Raw genomic sequence first — 21,225 nt, 5'->3', positions numbered from 1 at the left:
GGCCCCTTCATCTGGATGTTCGACTTTGGGTGGGGGAATCCCATGCTCAGTTGTCTGATCTTAGGCCATAATTTGGGCAATCTCTCCGTGATGGGAGTGTGCTGTGTAGCACTGTGTGTTTACTGACTGGGGACTTGGAAACTTGCACCCTTATGTCTTATGCTGGTTAATGTAAACCACTGCAAAGTGAGGACCATCCTTCACAGCATGTGTGACAAGCCAGCTCTCACCAAAAAATGAACCTCCTGCTCAGTGGAAAGGAAGGATGGCATGAAGCAGCATCTAGTTTAGATCCTTCAGTTAAATCTTCTTTGCTGAACTGGTCCTTGATAAATGCTGTTACCAGAGGTACTTTCAGTCACTGGGTAATGGGCTGTCTCTTCCTGGGAAAGGCTGAGCCATGGCTCTATGGCCCAGCTGTGTCACCTAAAGAATTCCAGGACTTCCGAGTTCCTGATCTCGTGGCATGGCCTTGGGAGAATGTCTCTGCAGAAGAGAGGACCTCTCATTCATAGCTGTCATGGGGAAGAGTATCCCGGGTGCATGCACCATGCAACACCCATCCTGGCTTTTACTCTCTAGTGCTAACCAATGAGGTTGGGATCTGACCAGGAATGGTTCAGCTGCTGGCAGATCAGTTGCTTCTGCTTGGTCTGTGGGTGGTGAAATAGGAACTCTCCCTGGGGCTGTGCTGCACAAACAGGACAGGGCAACTGGAAAAGGTTTATGTTCCAAAGGTTTATTACCAACTCTACTAGGCTCATTTTATTACCAACTCTATTAAGCTTTATCTATTATCAACACTACTAACTAAATGCCCTGCTGCCCACTCTCCACGCTCTCTCTAGGATGTGCCAGGCTGGGCCACAATGGCAGCAGGCTGCAGGTGCAGGTGGGGCAGTGGGGGATTGCTGGGCTTTGGCTCTGGAGTGGCTCCGCCAGACCTGTGGCTATTCCCAGCATGAGCGCTGCAATCAGTGAAGAAGCGGCAGCAGCATCCTGGAGGCCACCCAGGATTTGGCCGAGGGTGAACCCCACGTTGCCTATTGCTCCGGCAGGCTCCGGAGGTGTGAGAGCAGCTGCCTGTGGAGATGGATGGGCACTGCCGAGGCTGGGAGGTGATTCAGCCCGTCGCTTGGTGGGTATGGTCAGCACGGGTGGAGATGCTGGCGTGTCCCCTGCAGACTGACCATCTGGGCTGCTGGCCGGGTGCCTTTTGTCCACCTCCGGTGCCTTCGGGGCTCTCCGTTTGCGGCCAACTATCCTCTTGCACTGTGCCAGCAGGTGGGGATGCTCTCTGTTAAAGCTGGGGTTATAGTAGTGGAGTATCTAAAAAAAACAAAGGTGAAGAGTTAGTTGACGCCATCTCAAGGCTGGAAAACCCCAAGCTACGAGAACTAAGACTCTGAGTGTCAAAAGACGAGCATGGGCATTGAAAAGGACTCTGAGAGGCGTTTGACGCCTAAAGCTCAGGCTAAAATGTTACGTGATGGTTCTGTTCAGTCATCGCCACTCCTGGGCTTTTGCCGTCAAGGAACAGAGCAGTGTAGGAATTTTCAAAAGCAGAAAAACTGCTTTTGAAAGCCAAATACCATGACTTTTCAGCAGCTTCTGTGTGGATATGAGCAAGCAGGCAATACTATGGTCCTTAGATGTATCTCCTCGGCATTCAGCAGCTGCCCCAGGAAGGTTTCAGATTTGGTACAGCAAGACGCGTAGCAAAGACATTGAGAGAAATCAGGTTATGCTGAGTCTGTCTTTCCATTTAACGGGTTCAGACTCAGTGGATACAACCAAACTGTATTTTAGCTGCATTCCTACTAGTCAGAAAGACTAACTCAAACCTTCCTGAAAATGACCTGAGGAGGAAATTAAAACCAGGCCGTGTGCTACCATCCCCACCTCCTCTATTGCAAGGCCTTATTTGATGTGTAGGTCTGTCTCTCCCCCAAGACTATTGTGAGCATTAGTTGATGTGCAGAGCAACTGCTGTACCTGGTGGTGAGCAGAAGCCGCTGCTTCTTCTGCCAGGAACTCAGGCAGGTAGGCAGATCTTTGGCGATCCCGCCGCATTTTGGTGAATCCATAGTTGTTCAGCTGCCGCAGGAAACTCTTCATCTTCTGTGTGCCAAAAACACGCAGAGGTCCTTCCCTGCTCAGCACCTCCTCTTCGAAGAGCTCCGCATTGATGGCCACGCATTTTCTGCTCTCGCTCCACCAAATGGACTGAAACTTGTCGCTTTCCACTATGCTCCAAAGCTTCTGTGGAAAGCTGAGGGATGAAAATTCTCTTTCCATTTTTTCTGTCCCAGCTGGACCGAAGCTTCCCTTGCTGGCCATCGCCCTGGACAGCCAGGCGTTGTCCTACCAGTCAGCTAGCCCAGGCCAACTGCCACCTGCTGACTGTTGGTACTAGTGGGCTCTCCTGACCCGTTGCCGTGATGCATGTGGGACACCACGGTGATGGTTGCCATGGTGCCCTGGCAGAAGCTTCCAGAGTGGCCAGAGGAGAACCTGCTGAAGAACACTTGTTGCTTTGCACTCCCAGAGCCATCGGGCCTTGTTGTCGCTGAACGCCCACTGGAAGGAAACATCATCCAAGATGTTTAAAGCTGCCAGTATTTTGTGTTCACCTAAACGCAAAGAGCAGCAAGTGTGTAGGAAAAAGCCTCTGCCAGGCACAGGAGGAGGTAGGCTAAGACACAGGGAAAGCCTTGGGGAAAAGGAGGAGGATTCCTCTGATCCTCCGCTTTTTCTAGTGGCATTGCAATACAGAGCCAGAGCAGGATGACAGCTCTTTCTGAAGAGCAGAAAGAAAGAAGGAAGGGAAACTGCATGGCAGGGACTTGCTATTTCTCCTCGCTCTTGGGTACATGGCTCCTGCCTTTTCAGTGGGCTAGCACAGGGCAGAAGCATTAGGTGTAACAGGTAGGAGAGCTTGTATAGGTGACACACTTGTATCAGTTTTGGCAACAAAACCCTATGACCATGAAAACGTTTCCAAACATCCATTTTCAAGATGGTCTCTCCAGGAAACTAATGTCTTTCAAAAAGCAGTTACTAACACCAACGTCCTGGCTAGAATAGCTTGGGGTTGTGAGCATCCCCAGCACTCATACAGACCCCAACACTAACCAGCAATTGATTTCTGCAGAATTACCACAGCTGACGTGTTCATTTCTTTTATTACATTGAATAAGGATCTGAGAAGGTACCCATGGAGACAAGATTAGACCTTTGGATTTCCCCCATCACAGCTTTCAGAAACATGTACTGGGTTATTACCAAGCTCTTTGCCATGCTGGTGGCCCCTGAAAAAAATTAGTCATAATTGGATTTTGGCCCAGAATGAATTGTTTAATCTAATTCTTATAGAGATAGCTTGGTAAATGTTGGAAACAATATTATCTTAGTATTTTTTTGTATGTGGAATGTGATTTAATGACTGCTCAAACGCACGCCTCCCAAGCTGCAGAGAATCTGATATTTGCCATGTATGAAATGCTGGAATTGAAAGCAAAGTTCACCTTGTTATTCACACAAAGAAAATTACTATGAATTTCAAGTCTTCTTTGTGCCTGGAAGGTATCACAGCTGTGTGTCTGGAGCTTTTAGTCATTTAATATGCTTCAAGTTAGGGGTTGGTGTGGGGTTCTGCTGGGCATAGAAATTTGTTATCTCAATCCATTAACTGAACTAAGCGTTGAAATGGGCATCAGGAAAGAGAGGCTTCCTCTGGATTTGCAGAAGGGTCTAACACTGTCAGAAGCTGCATAAGCACTGCAAGAAACCCTGCCTCTAGGTGCTGGCTTCTGGCTTGTCTTACATAAAAGTGAGGCTGGAAACTTAGACCAGCTCTTTTTTCTTGTTGTTGAAATAATGCAAGCTTGGGCATGAACACAGTTTGTCACCTTCAAATAATAGTTTTAAAAGTGTGAGAGGATTTGTTTTATTCATCCTATTGTAGCTACTCCTCAGTCCTTGCCTCTTACAGTGTATGTAAAGACACCCAAGACACTGGATTTCATGTAATATAGCTTGTTTTACTCCAGACTCCAAGGAACAGAGACTAGAAAGACACTGCGCATCATGCCAACAGACAACTTCGAAGCACTGAACATCTGCTGGGTTGGTTTTTTTTCAGATCTGAAAACCACGCTATGCCTTGTAAATGTATAGTGCTCTGCAAATCCATCTGCAGCGCTGGAGTAAGCCCAGGCTCGGCGGGAGCATGCTGGAGAGGAGCCAAAGCAAGAGGTGCCAGCAGCAATCCGACAGCGGCCCCAGGCCTTTGTGTGGTTCACATTTCGGGCTGCTCCATGTCTCTTGGGTGGAGTATGCTTATGGTGCCGTCACGCCAGCTCCTGTTTTCTGTGCTCAGGATGACTGAGAAATCTGCTGTGCTCAGAGCTTGCTTGTCCGCTGCATTACAGGGTTCACACAAAATTGTTTTCAAGGCTTTTTCCATGTGCTGCTTCAAGAAATAAGGGTAGTCTGTCACTTAAAACTGTCCTTACATTGCCTAGTTTTTCATTTCGACAACTGTGTATTTTTTGTCTGGTAGTTTAAACCACATGTTACCTCCAAACCCAATTTATTATAAGTACTTACTACGGTTAACTAGCCCAAACAGAGGAAATTGAACTGCTGATTGCTCTGAAATTAGAAAGATTATTTTATAATCTAGAATGAAGATGCTAATAATGAGAAGCCTTTAAATGCTTCGATATGACCAGGCCATAAAGTAGTTTAGCTGAATGGCAAGGTGGAGATTAAGTCTTGCATAAAACAGATGCAAGAAAGCCCTCCCAAACAATCCACAGGCTTTTCAGATACAAGTTGGAAATTAGAGGCTTGTTAATTAGCTAATAAGTTCTCGTCTGCCTTGTTCCCTGACTGAAAACGTCAAAATCAGTAAAGACAGAGAAATTTCCCACATTGTTCAAAGTTGGTTTAGTCAGACAGTAAGATATTGTTTCCAATTTTGTCTTTGCATTAACAGCTCATGCCTGTGGTTAGATGACCAAGAGGGTGACTGTATTTTGAGACCTCAGGAGTTGTTTTAGGACCCCACTAGCTATCATTTGTCATTGCATTTCACTCCATCCAAAGCTTTGGACAGAAGTCAGAAAACCAAAATCAGAAGAACGGAAAGGAAGTTCTTGCAGACCCTCTCTCCTGCAGCCCTTGCCGCTGGGTGCTGAGCTTTTCCTGTGGCCTTTGGGCTTGATGTTCGAGTACAAAGCTCTTCTGGAAGAAATAAATCCTTCCCAAAAGCAGGTCACAGTAACTGTACAGCTTGAAATTAAGTAAATGACATGTGAGTTTTTAAAATGCCTTTTATTCCATTTATATTGCAGCGGAGGCTTGTGGCACTCAAGTGCCGATCGCTAAGAGCTCAGGTTGCTTCATACTTGAGCAAGTGTGCTGCAGCTAAAGGAAGACAGGAGTGCTGGGTGCTCTGCTTTTGGAGGAGATGCTGATAATCAGTGCCAGCTTGGTGGTGTTAGAAGAGAGATGCATTTGGCTGAGGTTTCTGGACTAGCAAGAACTTGCTACCTGCACATAAATTAACACAGCCCTGGGGATAAGAAGTGAACAAAAATGTATTCCTATGACTGATCCCATGTCAGGCTGCATGAAGCGACCGCAAAACTCCCTTGGTGTGTGTGAGACCAACCTTAATCCAACACAAGTTCAGTACAAGACAGATCAGTCAGAGGGGAGGCAGGACTCCACCAGTGTCAGCAGAGACGGCTGCTCGAGTTAGCGCTGAATCAGGGGGGTGTGTGAGTCTGGGAATAGACCTTGGCTGCTCTGTTTAGCTGCAGTTACAGAAAGTCCACCTACCTACCAATTAAGCACCGCTCTGCTGCATCCAAAGTTCACAGGGGAGCAGCTCACCCAACCACAGCAGCTAAGAGGACTCAGGGAGAGGTATCTCAGAGAAACACGAGACCAGGAGGCGGCAGCGCAAAAACTGCCTCCAAGGACACTTGAATGTGTGAGTGGCTCGAGGAGGCGCTACCCAGAGCAAGAGGTTTCACTGGCTTTGAAGAACAAATACCGTTGATGTTATTGGCATATATGGGGATGTGCACAAGGCTTCATTGCTTTCCTGTTGATTAATACTTTAAATAAAACTTGCAACTTTTTCACATGCAATGTTGAAGCTCACTTCTGATTACTGTTTCAAAAGTGAAATACAAACCCCTACAGAAATAATCTCCAGAAGCTTGAATCTAAGACCCTGTACCCAAAACCCAGCTCAGCCTGTCATCTTTTGCTCACTCAGAGCAGCATCGACTTGAACACAAGATCTTCTAGCTACCAGTTACCTAAAATGAAAGTGGCTCTTCCTTACAGTCTCTTTGAATTTGGGTTTTGTGTTTGAAAATAACCCACTTCTTTTCTCTTGCTCAGGTATTTCTAGGAAGGATCTGAAAAGATCTAAAAAAAAAGATCTAAGAAAGATCTGAAATGGTCTTCAGGGGCCACAGACTCTGCTGTTGCCCTGGATTTGACATACCTTGTTTCAGAGCACTAGCAGGGATATCAGCCGTCATTCCTCTGATTCAACAGATTGCAATTTCAGAAGTTACTTGAAAAAAAATGTAAACCCTGAAGCACAGTTTGCGGGCTCTCAGCAAGTATTTAAACATTCAGCACAAACAGCAGACCCTGCTTCAGGTTATATAAACAAAACCGCCTCTGCACTTGGAAGCTTGTCCTACTTTGTTCCATAATTTTTTAAATCTGCCAGCGATGGGGCTGGGCACCAGAACAGGACTTTCACCACAAAAATGTGGGTGCAGGAACAGCTCCTTTCTTGCCAGTGTTTCAAGTCTTACATAGGCAGTGCTGGTTTGTGGGTTGCAGGAGCTTCCACATTTTCTGTCAGGGAAGCGCGTGGTTTGTGTTCTTCACTGCAGTCAGGACCATCAGAGGCAGAACACTCGTGCTATTTGCAGCATTTCTGCGGCTCTGATTTGGCAGTGACTCCTCTCCTAGTTATTTTCCACCCTGGAATTTTAAAAACAGGCTAATCAGTGTCCTGCGTTGGCATTAGTAAGTCAGCAGGAGTGTTATCAACAGCCCAAGGAGGGTCAGAATAAGGGCTTGTGAACTGACTTGAATGAAGCCGTTTGCTTGCGCTGTGTAAAACACCTTGCAAACTAATCCTCCTCCAATGACATGTTAAACATAAAACCATACTGTGCTCCAAACACTGCTCTAATCTGCTGCTGCAGACTTAAAGCAAACACTGGATATTATAGCAAAACATTTTGTATGAACTGTCCAGCATTTGATTGTAACTCTTTTCAGGAGGAAAAATTTGATTTGACAGATTACTGGTCATAATTCCCAATTAAGACATAAATAGCTGTAATCCTCTGTGCTGTTAGGCAGAGTTCAGGGTTAGTTTCAGCAAAAACAAACCAAGCTGGAATTGAAGCAGGGGAAAAATATACCCACCACTTTGGGGCTGGACCTGCCCCCAGCACAAAGCATATATTCTTCACTATCTTATTTAATACACACCAACTGATACCTGCACACAGCAGATATCAGCTGAGATAATAGGGGGTTCAACGTTTGAGGTCGAGCTTTTCTCACTGTAAAAACAAAACTGTGAAGAAAGTAAGAGGACACGGATAACTTGCAGCATCCAGCATAGCAGGTGCAGTGCTGTTGGAAGACTGACTTTTGCCAGATTATATTATATACAGTCACGGTGCATGATGCAGAACTACAGTGGATGTCTGAGCACAAATATCCTACATACTCTGGGGAGTGCGTGTTATGCAAAACATCAGCAAAATATACACAGTGCCAGAGAGGCATGTGTTTGCTTCCTTGTCTTCAAGGCAGCTGGGAAAACGGGCAGTCTGTATTTAATCTTATTCTCCTTTTATAAAATAATGGAGGTTGTGACCTTTGAATATGGTCATCTGACACCAGCCTGCTCTACCTAACTGCATAAACCAGCTCTTGGGGCACAAGTGACTCTATATTCGCTGGCTTAGAACAGAAAAGCCTCCCTAAAACAAGCTACCCCTTTCCCCCAGCATCTCTGCCACCCTATCAAAATTAGTTAGATGGAGCAGGTTTTCTGTCAAAAATCCATGCTGCATTTATTCACATTGAAAAATACCTATGATGCTTTTAATTTCATGTACTGACACTTGTTCAGTTTGCTTTGACAATCTGCTTATAGATTTTGCTGAATCAGGTAATTACATTCAAATTGAATGAATTCATTTGTAAAGCTACATTCTCCCCATCAGTATATGAAACCAGGTGAGCCCAAGAAGAATCACCACTAGCAACTACCCTCTTCAGGGTGTTGCTCAGAAGAGTCACGAAAGCTTTCCCTATTCACTTATGGCTAGAAGGCGTAATATGAGTGCTAGTTTTCTGTTAGCTACCAAAGAAAGCCTTACCTTTGTTTTCTAAGCAAGAAGAAACTATTTCTACATATGCAGGTTTATATAGAAATACCTTCCAATAACACAGAGTAAGGGGATCTCATCTTTAGAATGCCTCAGTCTGGGTTCTTGCTAGATAAATTGATGTAAGAGTTAAAATAACAAGGCAGTTAACTGATGAGGAATCCCCAAGTGAAATAGAAGGAATATATATCAGAGTATTCATTTCTACCACGGTCCAAGCATGCCATTTATTTCTTCTGCTACACAGACACTAGTGGAAAGAAGTGCAACAGCAATGCAAGGAATTTGCCAAAAATGTGCTTAATATAATATTTATATAATCTTCTTACGTGCTGCCTGTTGTGAAGGGGAGCTGTGATGAAAGATACTATTTTTCTTAGTCAAAGGTTATGGAAAATCTCAGTTGTCTGGGATCAAGAAGCAGCACTTGACTACAGCTGCATGCACAGAAAACAAGCGGCACAAAAATAGCCAAACACTCCAGCAATGCACATAACAAGATTTGCCCATTCCAAAGAGCCTGAGAAAGGCCAGGCAAGCTCTTCGAGTCTGACCAGGCTTGAGATGACAATTCCCACTCACCAAGATAAGGCTTCCCAAATAAATGAAGTCTCCAGTCTCAGGGTACCTTAACATGCTCCTATGCTCAGGACAAGGGTCCGCCTAATTTTTTAAGATCTTGTAGTCTGGACAGATAAAATAGCTCAGAGAAAGGAAAAACAAGGTACAGCCTGATTTCATGAATAATTGTATTGTATTAACTTTTGCTTGTCAGTTCACCACTTGATGTTTCTGCCTTTTATTCTTCTCCTGCACACTTACTTATCTGGGTAAAGATTGCAAAGTATCTTTAAAAGAGTTGTGTTACCTGGCTTAACTGAATGCAATACAGTCCTGCATCAGCCCAGTTCCCAAGAAATTTAACAAAGGACCCAACAGCTTAAAGCTTCCAATGAAACTGAGGAACTCAACCACAACCTAGCTAAAATAGTTACCAAAAATCTCATTGATTTACCCATCTTTAAGTTATTGTCATCCAGAGATGAAAATTATTGGCTCACACTAAAGCAGGAGAAAAGTAACCTGTGAAAATAAGAGTTAATAGCATCAGTGTCCCCAGGCAGTTGAGGCCTGTCACAGCAAAGTTGTTCTGATAAGCCTAACCAGATGCTTCCCCTTGCCAAGCAGCTGAAGGCAAGCTGTATTTTTGTGGCCTTTTCTTCAGTCTCGGGGTGGAAATACATGCTGGGCAAGTAGATCTTGGAAGTCACAAAAGCACATTTAGGGCAAAAGCTTTTCCAAGGTCCGTAAGGGTAGAAATGTTTCCAATTTAACTATTTCTGAGAAGGGCACAGAACTAAGTCAAAGATTTTCTGAATGGATGACCGTGCTTGCTCAGTCTGTCTGAGCACAAGCTGGGACCAAATATCCCAGGCAGAAACTTTGTGAGTACTGACCTTGAACTCTTCTCTCTTGCTTGAGTCCTCCTAAATGCAAATGAATGATCAGAATTTTTTTTTCTGTGAATCTGCTCCTAGTTCCATTTACTTAATTAACTACACTTCCCTAACTTGGACAAAAACTCAACAACCTGATCAATGGTTGGCTGCACAGATCTTGAGCGCAACCCAAGATTTCTAGCAGTTCTTGCTTTTAATACCAGTACTGCTTTATCAGCAATTTAATGTTTTGCTTTTAAGAACACTTAAGTCTTCTGCAAACTTAGTATCCTGCAGTCAGCTTTTCTGGGAGCACAGCCGGCTGCACAATGCCAAACCACCTGAGACAAGAAGGGACAAGCCCGATCGCAAGCAGACGATGGGAGGAGTGTTGCCGGGGCCGAGGGCTAGCGTTTGCCTTCCCACCTTGAAGAAAAGCTGTGGAGGAGGATAAACATGGTTAAGCAGAAGACAAAAACCACCAAAAGAAAACACAAGAGCCCCGTTTGATCTGCGGCGAGGCTCTCTCTATCAGCCCATGCTGCCTTCGCAACTGGTAATCGGGTCAACTAAACCTTTTCTTCTGCCAAAAGAGGAGTAGAAATTTCTGGCTGTTACTGATTTACTTCTCTCTGGCTGAGGGGAAAGGGGGGCTCACTCTGAACACTTTGACCAACATTAAGCAGTAAGGAATCCTTGAAGCTGTGTGATTTTGTTGGGTTTCCTTCATTTTTAAGGCCGAGCACAGGAGGGTGAACAGCTGCAGTGCCCAGCCCCCCAAGCTCCATTTCTGGCCCTGTCTCACTACCTGCTGCTCATGCTGCTTCACACCAGCTGCAAAAAACTCATTTTTTAAACTTTTTTTTTTTTTTTTAAGAGAACACGGGGATAAGGTTTCACTAAGCCCAGAAACCGTGACTATAAGATGTTTCAAGGGGAGAGCAGATGAGAGCGAGGGCCTCTCCCTTATCCCAAGAGCTCACAATCTCAGGACATTTCTTATGGAGAAACTCTCAAACAACTCCAGCAAGCAGCCCTTGCTCCAAGCTGGAAGGAGTCATATACCAAAACCAGAGTTAACTAAATCATGTTTTGAGCTATGCCATCTGTGCCAGTGATAAATGCCCTGCTCCAGAACAGCACTGGTGACATGGTGGCTGTGTGCATGTGCCGTATCATCCCCCTTCTTCATGCTGTTAACAGTGGGCAACAAAGCTTGCTAATGCAGAAAAGGCCACAGTTTCATAAAGTCACTTGAGCTTCTTAAGAAGATAAAGCAAATGAATTACTAATACTTCAGATGAAATCACAGGGACTTAATAAGGGCTATGTATTGTCCAGAAGGTGGGCACAGACAGCTTCCATCTCCATAGAGCCAAACACTTGCACTATTGCACGTCAAGAAGCTGTTCAGCTCTCTAGGGGATGCACAAGGAGCTGGATCTTAGACAGATCCCCAAAAGAAAAGAAGGTTGTTCCTTGGCATTACATCAACAGTGAAACCTTTTTCTCCCCTACTTACCCTCAGTTCCTAAAAAAATCAGATTGCTAGAGGGATTTCTGCATGAGTTACCAACCTCTTTTGCTACAGCTTAGGACTGGAGGAGTGGTAGGTGTTCAGTCTCTCAGCCCGAAGTAATTCAACCCTTGCTCTGAGTCACCACACACACTTCTTCAAGGAAGTGATACCGATCACTTGCACCGTACTGACCTCAGCCGCCGAGTTTCCTCATTGCAGGAGGCATCATCATCTGGAGATAAGCAAGCAATACTCCCTGTTTAAAAAAAAAAAAAAACCAACCAAAACCCAACCCTTTCTTTCATGTGGCTTAATATCTGTAAGTGATTAACATTGAAGGAGCTGTACTTTGTTAACTAAAGTTTTAAAGCATCAGATGATGCCCAGGCAAAGCCAGCATAGTTACAATGCTTATGTTACCAGTGGGAGCCTGAAACCTGCTGCCCAAACAGCAAACTTAGACTTGACATCATTTGGAAAGAACCTGGGAAGCAGAACAAAGATGGGTAGGTAGAGGAAAAGACATCCTGCCGAGGTATGCACGTGAATTTTAAGCAAAAACTAAAAAAAAAATCTTAGTTCAGCTGCTTATGTCAACCATTTTCATCTTAAAGGGATATTATTCTGATTTTTTATTATTAGGTTGGTTTAGACTGATGCTTCCTTAAGCTTTCCAAATTTTCTGTTTGGTCCCTCTTTCATTAGCAGTGGCGTTTCCTCCTCCCAAAACTTGTTTGCCTATCTCTGAAGGCCAAACACACAGAAGGACAGATAACACCTCTCTCTCTGAGCACAGTGCTGCCTCTCCAGCTCCTCACCCCAAGTACAGGACATGCTTACAGTATGATGAGATAATGACTCCAAGCTTCTACGCACACCCATTTACTTCATTTCAAATGGACAACCTAATAAAATTACAAAGCTGTTAATGAAGCCGAGCCACAAAAATAATAGGTCCCTACTTGAACGTGATAATGTACACACTTAAATATCACCACAAGGACAGTATAAGGAACTAGAGGATTGTTGTCGCCAAGCCTGAGCTGCCAAGTTGTCCTCAGGGATCCTGTATGACAGGGAAAGCTCCAGCACAAAGCGAGAGGGTGGCTGTGCCCTGAGTGCACTTACAGGCTCCAATTGCCCAGATTGGCTTCACCTGGGACCCCCTCGGCTCACTGAAAGGTGGATCCTTTCCTTACCTTGCCTGGGGACATTGGTGGGGTGTGCTGCTGCTCGGACACCCCTACGTCTGTGCTGGGGTGACTGTGGCTTCTGCTTGTCCACTCCATGGAGAAGCTGCACAGCTGCTCCTGAGCTTGGCTAAATGCTTGTTGCTGATAAAACGCCCTTTTCTCTAGAGAGTTTTGATTCCTATCTTCTACCAGGCTGGCGGCATTCACATCCAGGTCTGCAAAATGGCTACAGTCGCTCCACCTCCCTCTCTGTTAAATTGAGATATTTTTGAAAAATTTGGCTCGCTTTGAACAACATTAAAGCCTGAGTAGAAAGCGAGTGAATGCCTAAAGCGCCAGGGGCTCGCTCGCCGCGGCGGTACCGGGGCAAGGGCGGCAGAGCCCGCACCGACAGCCGCTCCCCCGCACCCCGGAGCCGCTGGTGCCCCGCGGAGGGGCCGGGCGAGCGGCGGGGCTCCGGGGCCGGGCGAGCGGGGCTGCGGCCGGGCAGAGGTGAGCCTGCTCCGCGCGGGTCCGTGCCGGGGTCCGTGCCCGTGCCCGTTCCCGCACCCATCCCGGAGCTGCCGCTGCGGGCCCGGGCGGGCGCGGCGCTGCCCGGCGGGGCGGGGGCTGCCCGGGGCCGGTCTCCGCCGCTCCGCCCCGCCCCGCGCGGGGCGCGCACACCCGCGGGCAGCTCCGCGGGGCGCCGCGGCCAGGACCCGCCGCCGCCTCCGCCGCGCCGAGCGGCTGCCGGCGGGCTCCCCGCGGGCTTCCCGCGGCCGCGCACCGCCGGGCCGGGCCGTCCTCCGCCGGAGATGTGGGGCTGCCGCCGCGGCTGCCCGCAGGGCCGGCACTGCCGAGGTAGGAGCCTCCCGCGGCCTCCCCGCCCGCCCCGGGGCTGCTCGGTTGGGGCCGGGCGCCCGCCGGGCCGCTCCGTCCCTCCCCGCCCGCGGCTGCGGAGCGCGGGGTGCCCGCGGGGGAGCCCCCAGCCCCGGAGAGCCCCACGCGTGTCGGGGCGAGGCTCGAGGGGGAAGGTCGTGTTTTCTGGGACACCCCGCTCGGAGTTTTGCCTTCCAGCTCCGCCAGGGAGTAAGGGCGACCGGCGGCTCGGGGGTGGGAAGCGGGAATCGCGGCTTCTGCTGGGAAGAGCCCACGGCAGGGGCAGGTGGGGGGATGTGGCGTGGAAAGAGGCAGTCGTAGCGTACCGGTGGCTGCTTGCCTTCCGAGTTATTTTTGGAGATTGCTTTGCTGTGAGGGATTTATTTTGTTTTTGTCTGTGGGAAGGTGTATTTACGTTGCGCTCCTCCAAGCGTTGGTGCCTTCTGTTGGCCGAGGAAAGCTGTAAAATCAGTGTTTTGGCAAACGCTGGTCCAACCGGTTAGTTGTTCTTCCCTATGGCAACATCATAAAAACACGTAATCTGCATCTTTTTTATCTTGCCCTGTGAGATTTGGCTGCTGGCTAGTTGGAAAGGGCTGGCTCTCCCTGAGGATCGAGGGGTCTGGCGTGTTCCTGAGGCACTTTGTGTAATGCAGGATGACAGCTGTGATGCAAGTGCGCCAAAACTTCTGAACGCAGGCTCAGGCTTGGTTGTGTCTGGGTGTGCTTCCCCCTTTCCAGGAAAATTGTATTACATAGGCTGGAAGACAAGCCTGGTGCCTTCTCCTGCAGCCGTGGGGCAGGACGGGGAAGCAGAGATGGAGGCAGAAGCGGAGTGGTGTTGTACGCAGGTCTGTTAACGGGACCGGGGAGCCTTGGCCTGGCACCCTGAGCTGCCTGCTGCTGTAGAAAATTGGGTGTCACTGGGTGTAGAGTGGCTGTGACTCCTGCCCGGTGACTCAGAGGATTGCTGTTGTTTACAGCCATCGCTTTGCTTCTGCCGCGTTCGAGTAGGCAGCTGCCTGCTTTGTCCATGCCTGACTCCAACCCAGGGCATGGAAATGGATTTCAGTAAGGTTGGTGATTTCCAAACCACCTGGACTAAGGGGAGGACCCTGATTCAGCTGTGATGGGCCACCACTTGCCCATGGCTGAACTGAAAGCCCTTCATTGTTCCTCAGGTCATTTGCACGATGCTTGCACCGGCGTCTTCAATGAGCGGTAATCTGTTGGCTGTGCCAGGGGAGCTGCTGAAGTGGATACTGCTCTCGCTGCTCATTCTCAACACCTCGTAGCCTGGCTCAGTGTTGACTCTCCAGCAGGTCCTGTTGTGCTCGTGTGTCTCTTCAGAGTGTGGGGAGGACAAAAATAAGTTAATGTTGAAGAAACTTGAAGACTCTTTTAAGATTTTTAAATCTTTAAAAACATTAATTCTGAACTAAACATTTTATATTGCTAGATGTCGAAGAGAAACTAGTTAACATGAGGCAAAAACATACTAACCCAAGTACAAGTCAAAGCAATCCCATGTAGGGTCAGTTGATTTTGTAGTGCTCTGCAGAGAGCTGAAGATGGGACTGAATAAACACCAGTTGTGGGACTCCTGGTGCTCATCCAATATGTTGCGGAACAGTTTGCGAAGTTTCCAGTAAGTTTGCTCAATGTGGCCTTACTCAGTTGCGAGGCACTCCCATAATTATGGCTGCAATTAAAAGCAATAACATCCATTTACATAAAGTGCTGGTCCTTTTAAATCGGCGCATCATCTAATGATAGCATTCCTGTAGGGATAGTTATGCAGGATGAGGGCCCAAAGCTGAAAGTGTTTTCACGGAGGACTTTGTTTCAGAACTTTGAGGTCATTTGAAGGAAGGGTCTGCTTTGAAATAGGACATTTTGTTATGAAAAAGTACTAAGTTATAAATATAACCCTTACCAGCAGTAGGATGCTGTTGAATTAAGTGCTTTTAGCACTTTATTTTTTTTATGTATCATCCATCTAATTTTAAAAAATCAGCCTGGTTACACCAGTATTTTTCTCAATTTGATTGCGTCAATGTTCCTTCTGCTCGTATGAGTAAGAGATTTGGTAAATCCAACTTGTGGATGATATCTAATTGCTGACGAAGCACTACGGATGTGTTCTAAATTGCTCCCTGAGGAGGTTGCGTGGTTTCCTTGGGGCTTAACCTCTGCATGTAATGTCCACAGATTTTTTTTTTTTCTTTGAGATTAATATAAACACTAGACTTTAAATGCTGGAAAACATCACGCATTTGGGGGATGTTTCAGCTTTCTTCTGAAGGAAATGACCTGGTGGAATACTCTCACCTTCTCACTATGTTTGGTTTCTTTATTTTTCTTTTGTTTTGTTTGTGTGTGTGTATGTTTTGGTTCTTGTTTTAATTTACTGAATATAGTCTAAGCTTGTGTCCTCATACCCTGGGAGGGGCAGGTCCTTGGGAAGAGTCACAAGGCAAATGTAGTAGAAAGGGTAAAAATTCTCAAGATACAACTGAGGAAGAACCAGCCATGGGTCAGAAGTGCTGGATTCCTTGGGTTTGCTCTGGTTTTCCCCAGAAGCCTTTTTTCCCATTTTAAGTCAAATAATTAGTCTGTTAACCTTTTGTCACAGACATAACACTTGACTTGCAGTCTCTGAGAGCATAAGAGGTTAAGAAATTAAATTGTGTAAGGGAGTAAAAGAGAATAAGGAACTTCAAACTCACTAGTCTGTCTAGTTGGGCTCTACAACTGCTAAAATTAAGTAATTTAAGTTGATTCCTGGTTTTACTCAATTTTTGTCAGGTGCTCAAAGTGAGGATATGGGGAAGAGTCCTGTGCGCTTCACACAGGTTGTTATTCTCAGAGGTGGTGGATTTATTTCAGGTGTGATTTGGTTGTGCAGAGGGATAATTTCAGGGGGAGCACTGGCCTGGCTGACTCTGACAAGATACCACACGGGGCCACATTGGCTGATAACCAGGCTTGTTCTTGGGTGTCTGCCAAAACCTGGCCCTAAATATTGTAATCACATGCTAATTATGAATACTAATCTCCAGATGTACTTAACGTATTTGCTGGTGAAGTACTGACCTTGTAGCTGTCGGGTGGTGTTGTTGTGCAATGTGGCTGTAAAATCAGTGTAATGTGGTGGGCCTGTGAATTTGTGTCCATGCAAAGAGAAGAAATACTTGTGTTTTTGCATAAAATGTGTAATCTTACCTGTGCTGTGGTAACATTTCACTATGGGGGTGGTGAGACACTGGCACAGGTTGCCCAGAGCAGCTGTGGCTGCCCCCTCCCTGGAAGGGTTCAAGGCCAGGTTGGACGGGGCTTTGAGCAACCTGGGCTGGTGGAAGGTGTCCCTGCCCATGGCAGTGGGTGGGACTAGATGAGCTTTAAGGTCCCTTCCAACCCAAACCATTCTATGATTCTGTGAACAGTGATAAGTGCCTTTATGGTTGTGTTTTGATAATGTCAAATGACTTAATATCTTATTTGAGAAGCTAGTGAATGGGGGGCTCTTCTGGGTGTTGGTGTCTGCGAAATTTAAGGAGCTGAAGCAATGCAGTGGAATTAATCTTGAAGTCTTTCAGTGTGTAGCTGCCATGGTAGGTCCTGAATGCAAACAATGAGTCTCCTAATTGCAACTGACTTTTATCCATGTGATAGATAAAAGGGATGTTTTGTAATGTTTTATTAATAAAATGGGACAGATGTGTCATGAGTGCCCTTGTGGAAATAATGTGCGTGTTACAGCTTTAAATTTGTACATGTTGGTGTAATTTCAGCACGACTGCTTACTTAGATATCTGAAATGACTGTGTGGCATTAGTTTCCAAATGATTCAGTACATTACTATCTTCTTTACAGGCCATGCACAAGTACAAAAAGGTAGGAAAGGGTAAACCAGACTAGGGTTTAGGTTCTTATTTCCCTTTTTCACTCTAAAGTTGGCCACCTAACTTGTTCCCAAATAATACTTTTCTGATGTGAATTTTATTCTCTTTCTGCATAGTGTCAAGTCTTTGTCTGTGTCATGGTTTAGAAGCTGGCTTCATGGGTGTTGTGCCTTGGCACTGGGAATTGCTGGGCTGCTGGGAGAGCTGCGTGATCCGGGCTCCCGGGCAGCTGTTCTCTGCTAAACTAGAGTTACAACACGCCCTTGCCAGCCACAAATCTGTTGTTGGCTTGGTACGTATTGCTAAAGTGATACCTAAAAGTGACTTAGACATGCTATTTCTGCCTTGCTCGGAAAAGCCACTTGTGTTGTTGCATCTTTTGAAATGGATTCACACATGAATGATTCTTCCATCTGCAGACAGCATCATACTTTGTTAGTTGGGTTAGTCTGCACTGAAACTGCAGAGACTCGATCCTGCATATGTTTTAGGTGCATAAATGGGAAGGTTTCTTTAAGCAGCAAGAAATTCTCATGACTGGATTCCATACAGTTTGCCAGTGGGTAGTTTAAATCAAAGGATGCCAGGGCAGAATATTTGTGGTGATTTATTTATAGTTAAAAGCTTCCATATGACTACACACTCCCCTATTGACATAAACTAATCAAGGAGCACAACAACATGAGTTGTTTTAATGAATCTGAAACTGCTTCTGACAATTATCACTGCCACAACAATATTTGGATTTAAGGCTGGCTCTTTCTTCCTTCTAAGTTTTCTTTTATGATCATATATCCCTGGAAATCTAATTGATGTTGTCAGTTAATAACAAGCAACACTTGTTGTTCATGGGAACCCTATGGATATTCTTAAGAATGGAGCTCTGCAACATTTACCTTCTGCATTAAAGGAAAAAAAAAAGTAGAAGCTCTTTGTAGTTTTTCCATTACCAGTGTGAAACTGGTTTCCCCAAAACAATGGGGAGATTTCAGGGGTTCGTGACCTCCTGCAATTAAAAAATTTCAGATGGCTTGTGAGAGAAAGACTGATGGGGTGAAGGAGGAGGGGAGAAAAGCAGCAAGGCAGCCCTTGCCGTGGAGGAAACAAGCACTCCTGTTACAGCTAAAGTAATTACTAATTTTTGGTAGGGGATTGATCTAATTGCCTTTTTTTTTTTTCTCTGAGAAATGTTCTGTTTGGCCATTAGAATATAGGAGCTTAAAATTCAAGCAGTTCTGGAAGAGATGTCTTCCATGGGTTCATGTCTTGGGATTGCAATTGCTTTTTCTTCCCCAGGCTGGGTAAGCTCCAATGACTTGGCCTCATCTGGTGTCAGTCTTGTGTCTGATGGGACAGGTCAAAGCACTTTGTGCAGTGGGAGCGTTGGCGGGACAGCTCTTCTCTCTTGGTGTATCCAGTTTTCAATAAAATGCAGGAGATTAATGTTTTTGAGACCTCTGTCCTGTGTCAAATAAGGTTCAAATCAGTCAATGACTTGAGATGTCCTTGGGGGAGACCCGAGGAGGACACAGCCCAACCCGCTGTGCGGTGGCTGGAGCCAGCAAGCCTGGACAGCTGGTGTTTCACTGGAGGTGGTGAGTGTGAGGGTTGGGGTGCTTATTTGCTTTTGATTCTTTTTTTGTTTTCCATCTTTATATGCCATATAAACTTTGCTTTCAATTTATATTTAAATTTTTGAATGTGTATTTACCCATTCTGGTCCCAAAGGCTCTCACATATGCTGTATGTGATGGAGTATGGCCTTTTGCACACCTGAATAATTTTTTATGATTTATTTTCTCTAAGGAGACTTGTGCTGAAACGAAGGGTTTTTTTTGAATATAAAGACAGTCCAGGGGTTTTGTTTTTTTAAAAAATAAATTTAGAAGGTTTCTTTGCTAATATTATGCTGGCAACTGTCACTTGGTAAATGTTTCCCCTTTTATTTGTAGCATTTGTGTTGTTTAGCCTATCTGCGCTACATAAATTAGATTATTTTGGCTGTCGTAATTTTATTATCCTTATTAAGCTTCCTCATCTACGTATTGATCCTGTTAGTCTCAGGAAGCTGATAAGCCATCTAGCTGTACCTGCAAAATACACAGAAGACGAGAAGTCTGCCCTGGAGGCTATGAAGACTGAGATTCACCAGCATTTTGGATCTCCGTATGTCTGTCCTGTATTTTTTTTCCCCTTCGGTGCTAGGTTTTAGACTATGTGACAGCATTGCAGTTTGCCAAATTAATCTTAATTTTGCTTTTTTATAATCTCTGTAATCAGTAGCTTCTGAGAAGCTTTGCTCTAGTTTGCTTGTATTTTTATTTGGATGGATACGCCCCTTTTTCATAAAGCTTAAGAATATTTCCAGAGGCAGCTGGCGTCACATATGCTGTGAAGTTTTTTCCTCCTTCTGTCAGTGTCAGTTTTCCATGCTGGCTTTCCAGAGGGATTTATTCTCTACTTTCAAAACCCTGCTTTCCTGTCTCCGTTGCCTATGGGACATGCATGAAACTAAGTACAAGTGTAGGTGCGTGTAGAAGACTTCAGGCCCAGTCCCTGACCTGTTAACTCATTTGCTCTTACTTCTGTTGCCATGGGCTTTTTCCTTAGTGACCTACTTCTCCTATACAGTAGTGTATGCTGGCGTGCTATACTCTGTTGGACCTTTAACTCCCGTTCCCCACTCTTTTTCGTTTGTTCTCGCTCTCAGCCAAGTCTAGTCCCTCTTTCAACATGAAATCGTACAACCTCGACCTCAGCCTTTTCTGTTCTGTGCCCATTTTGGGTGCTTCTGTCTATTTACACGTTAGTTATGTCACTGAAATATTTGAAGACCCCTGTTTTGTTCTTGTTCTCTGTGACCTCTCTGCACAGTCAATGCTGCTTCTAAGGTCTTGTTTTTCTTTCTTTCATGATACTCTTTCCCCGGCCCCGTTCAGTGTTTCCTCCTCCTCCTCCCACAGTTTGACCTTGTCTTGCTCTTGTCTCCCCATGCCCTATTTCACGCGTTCACATGGTTTCAACTTCTATTATGTGCTGATGACTCGCAGATGCACTCTACACCCCTGACGGTTTGTCACCCGGTCCAGCGGCTGTCTTCCTCCTCGCCTTTTTCTCTTGGATTTCTCCATCAGGAGTCATTCAGTATTTCAAGCCCCAAACCGTGAATGGTGCTTCCAAAGTTCTCTTGTCTTTTAAAACGCTGCCACCTGATAGGGAGCTTCATCCCAAAGCCTTCATCATTTTTAAAATTATTTTTACTTCACGCATTTGGATCACATGCAAATTCTATGTACTCTTTATTGTCAATACATTTCTTCTTTTCTAGCTCATCAGACAACTTTCCTAATGCATGTAATAAGGTTTTACAGATGTTTTTCTTTAAAGTGGTGTCCTGAGAAATTCTACTCCTGAAGTACTCCTGATAGCGCTTGGTTTTAAAGGTAGTGTTAAGTATTTTGGTTCCATTCTGAGAACGCAGCTGCCCTTCTTTTGCTATTTTTTATATTTAGCAGCTCAGATCTAGCTGTTATAAACAAGTGGGATTCATGGCACCCTGGCTGAATGAAAGGACGTGTTAAAATATCTAATATAAAACTAACTGTAAGTGAGCATTATTCATAAGCCTTTCAGCCTGGAGAAGGGTTGTCTATTTTATTTAGAATTCCTAATGCTTTCCTTATGCTCCTTTTAACTATGCTCTTACTCATAACAGCAAACCCAAACTCAGAATTGGAAAGGTTTTTCTAATATTCCCGTGTGACTGGAAAGGAATAGAGAGTTTTAAGGAACACTTTCAGACTGCTTAGCAGATACTGCTTTTATGCAGGTTCTAGAGGCACAGACATCCTAGTGGAT

General features: G+C 45.5%; 2 protein-coding genes across 5 annotated transcripts in view; one reads left to right on the top strand and one right to left on the bottom strand.

Moving 5' to 3' along the window:
- Positions 1-810: 810 nt before the first annotated feature.
- On the bottom strand, positions 811-13,167 carry LOC141928087 (uncharacterized). The gene is made up of 3 exons (XM_074835750.1): positions 12,611-13,167; positions 1,996-2,580; positions 811-1,329 (listed from the first exon to the last, which is right to left on the bottom strand). Exons 2-3 carry the CDS (start codon positions 2,338-2,340, stop codon positions 811-813), a joined length of 864 nt encoding a protein of 287 aa, XP_074691851.1. The 5' UTR covers positions 2,341-2,580; positions 12,611-13,167.
- A 118-nt stretch (positions 13,168-13,285) lies between these two features.
- The window catches only part of LOC141928359 (6-phosphofructo-2-kinase/fructose-2,6-bisphosphatase 4), a 53,514-nt gene continuing 45,574 nt past the window's right edge, over positions 13,286-21,225 (top strand). Inside the window, exon 1 of one of the 4 annotated variants that reach the window (XM_074836434.1) lies at positions 13,286-13,444. In XM_074836434.1, coding sequence (XP_074692535.1) covers positions 13,399-13,444 — 46 coding nt within the window. In that variant the 5' untranslated portion in view covers positions 13,286-13,398. Of the gene's footprint in view, positions 13,445-14,761; positions 14,785-19,460; positions 19,534-21,225 lie in introns of those variants that run through there. The other 3 variants (XM_074836436.1, XM_074836438.1, XM_074836437.1) reach the window with 3 other exon arrangements.

Source organism: Strix aluco, chromosome 11 (genome assembly GCF_031877795.1).
Source record: "Strix aluco isolate bStrAlu1 chromosome 11, bStrAlu1.hap1, whole genome shotgun sequence".
NCBI classification, from domain to species: Eukaryota; Metazoa; Chordata; class Aves; order Strigiformes; family Strigidae; genus Strix; species Strix aluco.
Note: the sequence above shows the minus strand (reverse complement) of the source record. Positions and strands in the feature narration are given on the sequence as shown.

Bases quoted from the DNA above. Each gene is read 5' to 3' on its own strand.
- LOC141928087 (XM_074835750.1), bottom strand. From the start codon at position 2,340: ATGGCCAGCAAGGGAAGCTTCGGTCCAGCTGGGACAGAAAAAATGGAA. The intron at 1,330-1,995 runs GTACAGCAGTTG...TGTTTTTTTTAG, and splicing joins CGGCTTCTGCTCACCACCAG to ATACTCCACTACTATAACCC.